Genomic DNA, 11,597 nt, shown 5'->3' with positions numbered 1-11,597 from the left:
ATGGAATATCTGCACGTTTGGCCCCCTAGTGGCAACACCAGGGAAGTTGTTTAAAGCCCAAAGGCAGACTCGAGGAAATCTGTGGTGACGAGAAGCGATAGATTTTAGATTTGAGAAAAATAAAGAAAAATACTTTTTACCTTTCATATTATCCACTCACACAGACAGGGGGGGGGGGTATCAGGGGTTCACAGACAAAACAGTGAAAACAACACGAGTCGCTTATTGTGTCAGTTTATTTCTCAAATGTTCTTTATACTGTCACAGTTCACAACACAACTTTAGATACAGAGCAAAATAAATAAATTTCAGTCAAAATTTAATTTGAGAAATAATAATAGTGTTATGGTCTAGTGTTCTTTCAGTCGAATCATCCTCTACTAGAACAAACTAATAGTTTAAGCTATTTTTAGTCCATTTTCCCACCAGAGTTCATATTAATGAATCAAATATACATGAAGAGAAGCATTTGAAGAGAAGTGAATGCCCTCATGTCTGTTTCATGGTTCAAGCTGAAGCTGGATCTCATCACTACCATTAATCCTGCTACTGTTTATGTTCCTTCAGCCGTAGAGAAGCAGATGTCTGCAGAGCGACTTCAGGTGCAGTTGTGTTATATTTCATACAGAGAAGGATCTGCTCGGACAGCATGCAGGACAGGATTCTGTTTTTAATGAGCCACCGCTGCAGCTGAACATCACACAACACATTTCTGCCTCGAGACACAGAGAGAACGACAAAGTGAACAACAACCGACCTGGACAGGAAGTTAAAGCCACCGCTGGTTACTGAATTGATTGGTGATGCAATGTGACCAGATACCGTCACCGCTGATCATGTGACCACTGGAATCAGATTGAACCAGTTGTTTGAGGCCATGGCTGCACAAATAAATAATCAAGCAATGAATCAATCCATAAATAGATCAATAAATAGTTACTCGTGATTGTAACACTCTCATATAAAGTATATTTCAAGGTTTATCTGTGATTTCTTTCACTATTTACATCAGCACAATATACAGCAAACACGCACAAATTTCTTCACTGGTCCCACAGACACACACACACACACACACACGCACTTCGTTTTCAAAACTTCAGCATGGAAAGAAAGCAACTTGCTGATGCGATAGATTTGTTTCAAATAAGAAGTACACAGCTTTACACACACAGTTTAAATATTACTCTGTATACATCAACCCCATGGCTGTTACATTAACTGGACCTGGGGGGGGGGCAGATGGGTTAAATGGAAGCATCTACATGTGGTTCCTGCATGTTTGGGTCCTTTAAGCTGCGGGTACAGACCACTGCCTGTTAAGAATATATCTATTTGCCATTTATCGATTAGCACTTTCCCTCTGTGAATGTAACACAAACTGTAACGTGACACAAACTGTAACGCACACATTAACACAATCTGTGATCTTATGGCTTAGAAATGGTGCTGATGCGGATTAAAGGGCTGAAACATGTGAACCTACACCGTGTGATGCTTTACCACATTTCAAAATCAATCACATTTCACATTGTCAGAAGAGGAATGGATTATTGTGTTCCCCCCCGGCCTCACTCAGCAGCGTGACCCCCCCTGCGGGCGGTGGAGTGGATCCTCCCGAAAGACCCCCTCCAGAGTGAAGGTTCCCTCCAAAGAAACTGGACTGACCCATTCCTGTTGCCAACACAGGGGGGGCAGCCCAGGGGTTCCCCCCAGGACGTCCAGCCTGCACCGCTCCCACTCCACCACAGGGGGGCTGAGCTCTCATGGGGGCACCAAAAGGAATCCAAGGTAAGGGGGACGTTTCAGGAAGGGACACCCCCCCCGATCGGAGCCCAGGGCCCGACGACAGGGCTGTGAACAGGCCTGGGAAAGCAGGAAAGGTAACGGCCGGACAGAGGGGGGGGGGAGGGGGGGGGGAGGAGGAGGGGGGGAAGGGGGGGAGGGGGTCGCACAGTTCGAAGTATTCCAGCAAAGAGAAAATGCACCAAAGCAGAGAGAGGAGTGAGAAGAGTTATATTTCTGCTGGTTAATATACACAACACTAATTAGGCTATAGTGGGTCTCTAATGCACACACACACACACACACGTATACAACAACAATCTTTTCACTACACAACGACCACAGGGGGGGGGGGGCACGATCACAAGGAGCTGCTCCATACAAACCTATTGATAAATATTTGTCAGTCATAGTGACCTCATTAAGAACTGTAAATAAAGATGGACGTGTCAGCTCCTGAAAGTGAAGCCAAAGAGTCTTGATTGCCCCCTGGTGGCTGGCTGCAGTATAGCTCATATTTCAGCAGGACTCCACGATTACTTCTGCACAGACCCTTATTTAAAATGACGTCAAACGATAGTTGCATCGATATCCAGGATGTTTTAAGTAAATTTTAGTACAAAGTGGAAAAGCGTCATCCATCTTTATTTACAGTCCATGGACCCACTCCTCTCTCTCTCTCTCTCTTCCTCTCTCTCTCTCTCCTGACTGAAGACTTCGGACGGACAGCGGTGAAAAGCATTTGTGACATCACGGACTGACGGGTGTTTAGCAGGTCAGTGACTCATCGGGCTCGGAGGTCGATCATGCATCCGATTGAATCAAAAGCGCCACAAATAATTCCACATGAAGCCTTCGTCAGAACTGGTATTTTCCCGCAGAGTGACGCGTTTGTTCTGTCCTTACCGATGGCTTGTGTGTGGGCGGCGGGCGCGTTGGTGGGGGGGGGTTGTGATGCGTTTGAAGAACAAAGATCGTCCAAGTCAACCAGCGACGCCCCCGCCGAGCCCAAGAAATGAGCAGTCTTTCTGTGCGTCTCCTCTTTGTGCATTGTTCGCTTTCCTGCAATAAAATAAAGGTGCAATTCTACTCTAAAAGGTGTTGTCTTTAGGGAACAGGTCAGGGAGGAAGAGAGAGAGCAAAGCGGAAGAGAAGGTTAATGCATTAGAAGTGTTAGCAGAGTGCAGACTGATGGAAAAGGTGGAGATGTATGGGGTCCTGTTTGTAAAGCAGCTCACGCTGAAAATAACAGCAACGTTTTGTCACATTTAACTTCAAACCATGTTTAAAAACCTGGTGTGAATTTTTGAGTCACTTTTTTGCACATTTACAACAATTTTGTCAACTTAGAGATATTTTAAATATTTAAATCCAAATGTTAAATGTTACACTTAAATGTTAAATCTAAATGCCAAATCTAAATCTAAATGCTAAATTTAAATCTAAATGTTAAATCTAAATGTTAAATCTAAATGTTAAATCTAAATCTAAATGTTAAATCTAAATGTTAAATCTAAATCTAAATGTGAAATCTAAATCTAAATGTTAAATCTAAATGTTTCGGGTGAAACTAAATATTTAACTAATATGCACATTCAAATGCCGGTAACAGGAAGAAGTAACAAAATAAAAGCTCGAGGAGGTCAGAGTGTGTTTATAGTGGCAAATAACGAATAAATCTTATCCGGGGTAATGGACTAGTCTTGGACATGGATTATCGTGATATTAACTACATAAAATAACAAACACGTTTGGAGAAACTTTATTTGAAGAGTATTTTGAGTTTTTAGTGTCACTTTTATGAAGGATGCAGGATTTATGACCTATAGCCACTATAGCCAGCCACAAGGGGGAGCTTTTAGTTTGTTACTTCATGTTACCTGCATTTGAATTTGCATATTAGTTAAATATTTAGTTTCACCCGAAACATTTAAATTTAACATTTAGATTTAACATTTAGATTTAAATTTAACATTAAGATTTATATTTAAATTTAACCTTTAGGTTTAGCATTTAGATTTAACATTTAAGTGTAACATTTAACATTTGGATTTAAATATTTAAAATATCTCTAAGTTGACAAATATTGTTGTAAATGTGCAAAAAAGTGACTCTCAAAAATTCACACCAGTTTTTTAAACATGGTTTGAAGCTAAATGTGACAAAATGTTGCTGTTATTTTCAGCGTGAGCTGCTTTACAAACGGGACCCCATAGAGATGAGATGGATTCACACACAAACAGATGTAGACACAGAGTTCAGTTTTTAAGAGTTTCCCGTCTCAGCCGAGCAGCTGGACTATGACGATTACAATTAGGTGTAAATTTACCAACACAAAGGTTTAGTGGTTTTAATCAGAAGAGTTTCTTACTGAATACAAAGCAGATGATGAGTAATGGATCGGTAGCGTGTGAAAGGGTGAATTGTGTTTTACCTGTGGCGTTGCTAGTTGCATTGCTTGATTTACCCCAGGGGTCATCGGCTTTGGATGCTCCATCTCCGAAGGGGTCACTGGCTGGTGAGGAGGCCGAGGGGGGGGCAGGTGACCCCCACGCATCGTCTGTGCTGGCTGGAGCTGAAGCTGAGAGGATAAACAGAGCAGAGGAGTCAAGACACCTCAACAGTAACTTACATATTGACCCATTCCTTCAGTCTCAAGTAGGGTTGAGAAATTTACCGGAAACTTTCCAGAAACTTTCCATGGGAAGTTTAGCAAATAGGAATTAAAAAAAAAAAAAAACTACGCAAATTAAACGCCGAGCCATAAAAACATGATTCAAAACTCTATTTTAAAGATGTATGGAACGTTGAGTTTCAACCCTCCACTGTGCATTCTTCCATCACATGCACAGATAACTCCCAGCATGCTTCACTCTACAGCAGGGCTACTGAGGCCTGCTGTAGAGTGAAGGACTAGTCAGGTAAGTTTCCATGATATTACTGGGAAAATATATTAGCATGCTGATTGAGGATTGTTCATCTGTTCATCTAGACTATTTCCATTCATTTATCCATCAATTGTAAAATATGTTTACAGACGATTCCAATTGTTTGGCTAACTATTTATATCTCTGGCATTGCATTAGTGTTTTTTTACAAACTTTTTTCTCATCTTATTCTACAGAACAATGCCACGTGCACTCTCTCATGTGTGGAGACATTTCACCTCATCCAATGTAGAAGGAAAGGCTGTGTACATTTGCAAATACTGTGCAAAGACCTATGTTAAGAATGACACAACGATGCAGAAGCATATAGTCAAGTGCCCAAAGTTTCCTCAGGGCTCAAATCAGCCTATGACACAACAAAATGTTCATATTTATGTCTGTATATGACAAGGTAAATACAGTTAGTATAAATTACCCTCAACATTTCAAGTTTATTCCTTTTAATTCCCATTCATTCCTGTTTATTCCCGTTAATTCCCATGGAAAGTTACCAACTTTGAATATTCCCGGAATTTTGCAACCCTAGTCTCAAGGCGTTGTTAGTTCTGTGATTAACTCTTCTGTCCTGTGGCTAAGTTCTTTGACTACGGACAGATCGAGACCAGACTTGTGATGAAACACTGTTCATCACTTCTAGCAAAGAACTTTGTGGTAACTGTCCCACCACATCATTACATCCCGACTTTCTAAGAACAAGTCTGAAGCATTTGTTCAGTTCTTACCTGGGGCTCCCCATGGGTCATTGTCCGGTTGGGATGCATCCCCGAATGGATCAGAATTACTAGTGGCTGAGGTCACAGTTGCATCATCTCCCCAAGGATCTCCACTGTTTGCTTCCTTTGGAGTCGATGGTGTCTCCCAGGGGTCGGACACAGTGGCCGGTGGAGAGCTGGCAAGGCCCCCCCACGCAGCTGCACTTTCCTGGGGGGAGGTGGCAGCAGGAGAACCAAAGGGATCTGAGGCATCATTCTTTGGTGCACTAGATGGGAATGGGTCCTCTTTGGGGGGTGTTGTTGGTGCAGAGAAGGTATCATCTTTAGTCGGTTGGGATGATGCAGAGAAAGAATCCTCTTGAGGTGGTGTTGTTGTTGTTGCTGGAGAACCAAAGGGATCGGCTTCTGGAGGCTTTGATGGTGCAGAGAAAGGATCCTCTTTGGGCGGAGCTGTTGGTGCAGCAAAGCGGTCTTCTTGAGCGGGTTTCGGCGGTGCAGAGAAAGGATCTTCCTTAGGGGGTGTTGATGCTGGTGCAGTGAAGGGATCGTCTTTAGAAGCATTGAAGGGATCGTCTTTTGGGGCGTTGAAGGGATCGTCTTTTGGGGCGTTGAAGGGATCGTCTTTTGGGGCGTTGAAGGGATCGTCTTTCGTGGCGTTGAAGGGATCGTCTTTTGGAGAATTGAAGGGATCGTCTTTTGGAGAATTGAAGGGATCGTCTTTTGGAGAATTGAAGGGATCGTCTTTTGGAGAATTGAAGGGATCGTCTTTTGGGGCGTTGAAGGGATCGTCCTTGGGAGAGTTGAAGGGATCATCTTTTGCAGAGTTGAAGGGATCGTCTTTTGGAGAATTGAAAGGATCGTCCTTTGGGGCGTTGAAGGGATCGTCTTTTGGAGAATTGAAAGGATCGTCCTTTGGGGCGTTGAATGGATCGTCTTTTGGGGCGTTGAAGGGATCGTCTTTTGGGGCGTTGAAGGGATCGTCTTTTGGGGCGTTGAAGGGATCGTCTTTTGGGGCGTTGAAGGGATCGTCTTTTGGGGCGTTGAAGGGATCGTCTTTTGGGGCGTTGAAAGGATCCTTGTTGGACGAACTAAAGGGATCTGCTTTATCTTTTTTAGCAGCAAATTGATCCTTCTCGTCTTCTGTGGCGTTGAATGGATATTGTTCATCTGGCGAAGCTACAAAAGGATCTTCTCCATTCTTTGGTGCAGCAAATGGATCCTCATCCGTTTTAGGTGCTGCAAATTGATCATCAGCTTCAGTCGAACCCCCCCAAGGATCACTGCTAGCTGCTTTTTCAGGGGTGTCCGGTGTTGTGGGTTTGCCCCATGGATCTGTGGCCTCTTTAGGTTCTTTGGGCGCTCCCCACGGACCTGGCTTCACCTCCTCTTTCTCTTCCTTTGCTTCCTTCTCTTCTTTCCGAGCAACAACTTTGACGTTTGTGTCTTTGCCTGCGTCTTCCCATTTCAGCTCATCGTCACTCAGCTTAGCCTAGAATATAACATTAAAAAGTAAGTAAGCACAAGCACTTCTTTATCAACTTAAATCGTTGAATTTAAGTTGCGTCTGGTATTTGATTCAATGAATGTTGTTGAAGTCGCTCTTCAGACAGAATTGCATAATATTAGTGTCGAGTTTGTGCAAATCCATCCACTTGCTACATCTGAGTGACTTGTTCTGAAAACAAACTCACCCTTCTCTCCGTTTCTTTCTTCTCCGTTTCCTGACGAATCCGTTCCTCTTTGCGGGCGGTGAAGGAAGCGGTCAGGTCAGCCACTGAGGGGATGTTGTCTAATGACGGGAGACCTGAGGCCCCAGCGACATAGCACGGCGTGTAGCTAGGATCCTTCACGACATCCGAGGACGAGGCTGGTTAGAAAGAATCACAAAGAATCAGAGAGTTGGAAGTAAAAGGGGGGGGGGATTCAGCAGTGATACTTTAAGACAGAAGGTCTCACCTCCAGCGCCTTTTGATGTCTTCTCTCTGGTCTTCACGGCAAAGTCTCTTTCCTCCTTTAGCTTCTCATCGTCCTCCATTAGAACAAGGACGACCTTGGCCTTCTCTCTCACGGTCCCACCCTGGGACAGATAGACTCATATTAGATATCTCATTCTGATTCTGGCTTCGACACGTAAAGGAGAATGATGACATGGATATATTTGTGCCAATAATGTGATACTAATAAATAGCATGCACAACCATTTAAAAGGAAGCTAATTAAACATGAATCACCTGATCTTTGCCATCTTTTTCCACAAAGCGGTATTCTGTGAGGGCTTTGACGATGTAGATGCTGTCTTTCATTTTCAGAAGCACACGATCGTCACCAGTCTTTAACAGATACTCCAGCAGTGTCAGGGACTAGTGTGGGGAAAAAAACACGACAAGAGACAAATTTATGACAAGCGTATGGCTGACAATAAAATAAACTGGCAATCGATACAGTTTCTTTTTTGTTTTGTTTTGGATTTGGGAATTCACTGGATACAAGGTCAAATGATACATGAAGACTTATCACACAACAAAGTACCACAACAGACCATCACAACTTTTCCATTTATGAGTCTATCAGTGTCTCCAATGCAGATGTCTCCAGTGTTCTACTGACACAGCAGAATGATTCTGAGCTCTTATTACTTATTGGACATTGGCCTAACAGTGTCCTTCACCTTCAGACGTGATCTGAGAAAACCTCTGATGAAAGTTTAATTTCTCTGCTGCTGTATGTGCTCAGGTTACTGCTCACTTATGCTTTCTATTGAATCGATCTTCCATTTATAAACCCATGTTATAACCGTGTCTGACTATCGTGGGTTTCCACAGATCGTTTGTAATGTTTGCACAAGTAAAAACTTAAAGAACAACACAGCTTTAGCACTTGAGACACTTAGTTGGCTTTGAAAAATAAAAAACAAATTGCTGTACTTGAAAATGATCTGATCCTATAAATACATTGACATTTAATGGACTACATCACATCCATAATGATGGAAGGGAAGAGGCTGTTAAAACATGGATTGAACACAAAGTAAAGGGTTAGGGTTAGGGTTGAAGCGTTACTCTCCCTCCCTCTTCCTCACCTTGTGGATGTGTCTCCAGTTCTTGTCGTCTTTCAGCCGTTTCCAGAGCATGGTCATGATTTCGTTGCAGGCCACCACGTTGTAGGTCAGGTCAGAGAGGTCGGCCATCTGAGTGCTGGATGGGCCCCATGGGTCGTTAGACGTGGCCTCTCTCACCTGCAAAAGAAGCAAAGTCAGGCAGTGCAGAGTGTTGTCAGCCTGAAAGCTGGTGATGTCAGCTTGTGAAGAGAAAACAGACGCTGGAGTCCGTGAGGGTTTGGCAGCAGTGCAGCTCCTTCACCTTGTCACTGAAAATGATTAGTAATCAGTTTTGCAAGGGTGTTATTGGTTGTGTGCTATCAGATCAGCATTTTGGCAAGAAATCTATCTGCACCTCTGAGAAATGAATGCCTTCGATGTTGTAGAAACTTAAATCAATTCCTCAAAACCAAAGGAATATATTCAAATTTAGCTTTTTCCACATGTGTTGTTCAATATTTAATGTAATAACAGGAGGTGAGATTCATTTTCACAATACAAGAACACTTAAAAATTACATCTTGAGTCATACAGCAAAAATAATTTACGCACTGATTCAGATAACTTTATACAAAAAGATTAAAGAATCTAACTTCTCGTACCTTGACCTCAGCCTCAGAGTAGTTCTGGACCAGGTTCTTTAGCTGTCGCCGAAGCATAGAGGACGTCATTGTGTCTGAGGGGGGGGTGGGGAATCAAACCACCACGATCTGCTCAGAAAAAACATGTAAACAATGCTGCAACCTCGAAGGCTTGGAAGACAGAAACAGAAAGTTCCACATCCAACCCCTTGTACCTTTACGTTACGCCTGAATGTGCTGTGAGAGTCTGGTTGTTGAGTTGCTGGCAGATCCTGGATCAGTGAGCGTTCATCCTGCTGTGCTGTCTGATCGCACTGGCTTGTCTCAGGAGGTCAGAAACCAGATCCGGGCGCTGCAAGAAGGCACCAGTCCACATTTAAGAAAAGAGCTGAGGCGACAATGGCAAACAAGTCATTTTGCATATCAAGCAATAACACTTTGCTTGTACAGCCTGTATTCTCATCCTCTGTCCTTCACGCTAAACTTGGGTGAGGACCAAAGAAAATCCAGGACGGACAGGACGCCACGGGAAACTGTGGCTCAGAAGAAAGAGCGAATCTCCCACTGACTGGAAACTATATTGCCATAGATGGTCGTGTGAGAGAAAGTGCTTCACATAGATGCACTGTGTGAATGCTATTTAAGACAGATTGCAATATATATCATTTAAGAGATAGATCGATAGATAGCAAACAAAACAGTCAAGAATAATAAACAAAACAGTCAATAAGAATAATTAAAGGTCAATATAAGTCAAGAACAGGTTTACTGCAGTAGGATAGAAAGAAGTATGTGCTAATGGAGATATTGACAATAGATAAGACGTGAGACATCATGTTTAAAGTGTTTGTGCATAAGGAGAACATAGTGAGTGTTTTGGGGACAAAGAGGAAAATGTCCCCGCAGCTGCAGAGGGACAGAAGGGACAGATGGGACAGAAGGGACAGGGGTCCTCCTCCACTGCGACAGATCCTCCTCTGCGTTAGCTCTGCGGCTAAGCTACAAGCTAGCTTGCTGCCTGCATCCTGGGGCTAGTGGGTGAGAATCTGAGCTAAAGCCTCGTTCACACAGCAGCAGGATAAACAGTGTGTCCGTGTGTGAGTTAGTGTGTGTGTCTGTGTGTGTCTGTGTGTCGTCGTGCTCGCTAACAACGTGTGTTTGGAGCTCCGTGTTTCAGGACCATGGACAGCGACGAGCAGCGGACGTCAACACGGCTAACGAGCTAGCTTCGCTATCAAGCTAGCAGCACTTAGCTTGAGTAGCGGACCTTAGCAAACAGTGTCCCCGGGTTTGAGACGAGACGAGGCCGCTGGTTTCTGTCCAGAAGGTCGCCCTCTGTCCTCCAGTGTCCCCCCGGGTCAGAACCGTGTGTTTACAGTGAAGTGAGAGACGCTTACCGCCGAGGGGATCTTCAGGAACCTTCGAGGAGACGACGCGACGCAGCCACTTCCGCTTCCGCTGTTTTCAGCACCTGAGAGCGGAGGGTTGCCAGATCCGAGGGAGGGAAACCAGCGAAGAAGAGCCGAGATCCTGCAAACATTGAATTCATATCAAGCGAGATTCGATCCATTTTTCATTCTAAGTATTTGAGATGAGTTCATATTAAAATTGTAAAGTTTCCCAGGACGTGTAACATGATGACAAGGACCCAGAGGAGTTTTCTGCTGCAAATAAACACAATATGGATTTATTGATGATTTGTTTATTGAGATATTGGTGTTAGTCTATGTTAGATGTTGGACTGTAATAATAATATCATATAATATTAGTAAACAACAGTAACAGTAAAAAATAGTCGAATCTGGCAACACTGGCTGCAAAATCCACACCCCCTCACGACTCATTTTATTTATTTATTTACTTATTTACTAAATGTGTATTCTATCTTAAACATCTATTTATACATATTATTTCAACCATTCCTGAATATTTTATTCTGATTCTTTAAAATTGTTTTGGAAACATAAAAGATGGTAAAACTGGTTGGAAATAAACAGACCTGCAATTAAAACCCATTTATTCCAACCATGTTTTATTCTGACACTGGAAAGGTAAGAAAACATGTATCTATGATATCAAATCTGGCGACACTGGCTGTTAATCCACAAACCCCTTTATGACAGATTTAATTTATTATTATTTAAAATATCAAATATCCAATAATCACAACCAATCCTGCATCATTTCTTCTGATACTGGAAAATAAATACAATTTTTTTTACATAATAAAAACTCTGGCAGCTCTGACTTCCTCAAAACATTCTTGATTATATTCTTCTTGCAAAATATATATATATTCAAACCAACTTGCATGTTGTTTTCTTCCCTTAGAAAACCAAGGAACTTTATTCTGTAATATGAAATCTGGCATATATCTGCAAATGTACACACACAGTCACACACACACAGTGACACACACACACGTTGAATAAATGAGTCACTATACTCCCAAATCAATAACACTGGAGCCAAG

The 11,597-nt window shown here is 42.8% G+C and overlaps 1 protein-coding gene across 1 annotated transcript; it reads right to left on the bottom strand.

Annotated features, from left to right (window-relative positions):
- Positions 1-239: 239 nt before the first annotated feature.
- On the bottom strand, positions 240-9,230 carry LOC133025576 (epsin-1-like). The gene is made up of 9 exons (XM_061092277.1): positions 9,146-9,230; positions 8,526-8,681; positions 7,678-7,806; positions 7,403-7,523; positions 7,138-7,313; positions 5,456-6,935; positions 4,220-4,366; positions 2,692-2,847; positions 240-1,866 (listed from the first exon to the last, which is right to left on the bottom strand). The coding sequence occupies exons 1-9, from the start codon at positions 9,212-9,214 to the stop codon at positions 1,535-1,537; spliced, it is 2,766 nt and encodes a 921-aa protein (XP_060948260.1). The 5' UTR covers positions 9,215-9,230; the 3' UTR covers positions 240-1,534.
- Positions 9,231-11,597: the final 2,367 nt, after the last annotated feature.

Source organism: Limanda limanda, chromosome 19 (genome assembly GCF_963576545.1).
Source record: "Limanda limanda chromosome 19, fLimLim1.1, whole genome shotgun sequence".
Classification (NCBI taxonomy): Eukaryota; Metazoa; Chordata; class Actinopteri; order Pleuronectiformes; family Pleuronectidae; genus Limanda; species Limanda limanda.
The sequence above is the reverse complement of the archived record's forward strand: the minus strand, read 5'-3'. Positions and strand labels throughout refer to the sequence as shown.

Coding starts and splice junctions, on each gene's coding strand:
- LOC133025576 (XM_061092277.1), bottom strand. CDS start 9,214: ATGACGTCCTCTATGCTTCGGCGACAGCTAAAGAACCTGGTCCAGAAC. Junction 8,682..9,145: donor ACTCTGAGGCTGAGGTCAAG/GTACGAGAAGTT, acceptor CTTCTTTTGCAG/GTGAGAGAGGCCACGTCTAA. Junction 7,807..8,525: donor ACTGGAGACACATCCACAAG/GTGAGGAAGAGG, acceptor TCCCCACACTAG/TCCCTGACACTGCTGGAGTA.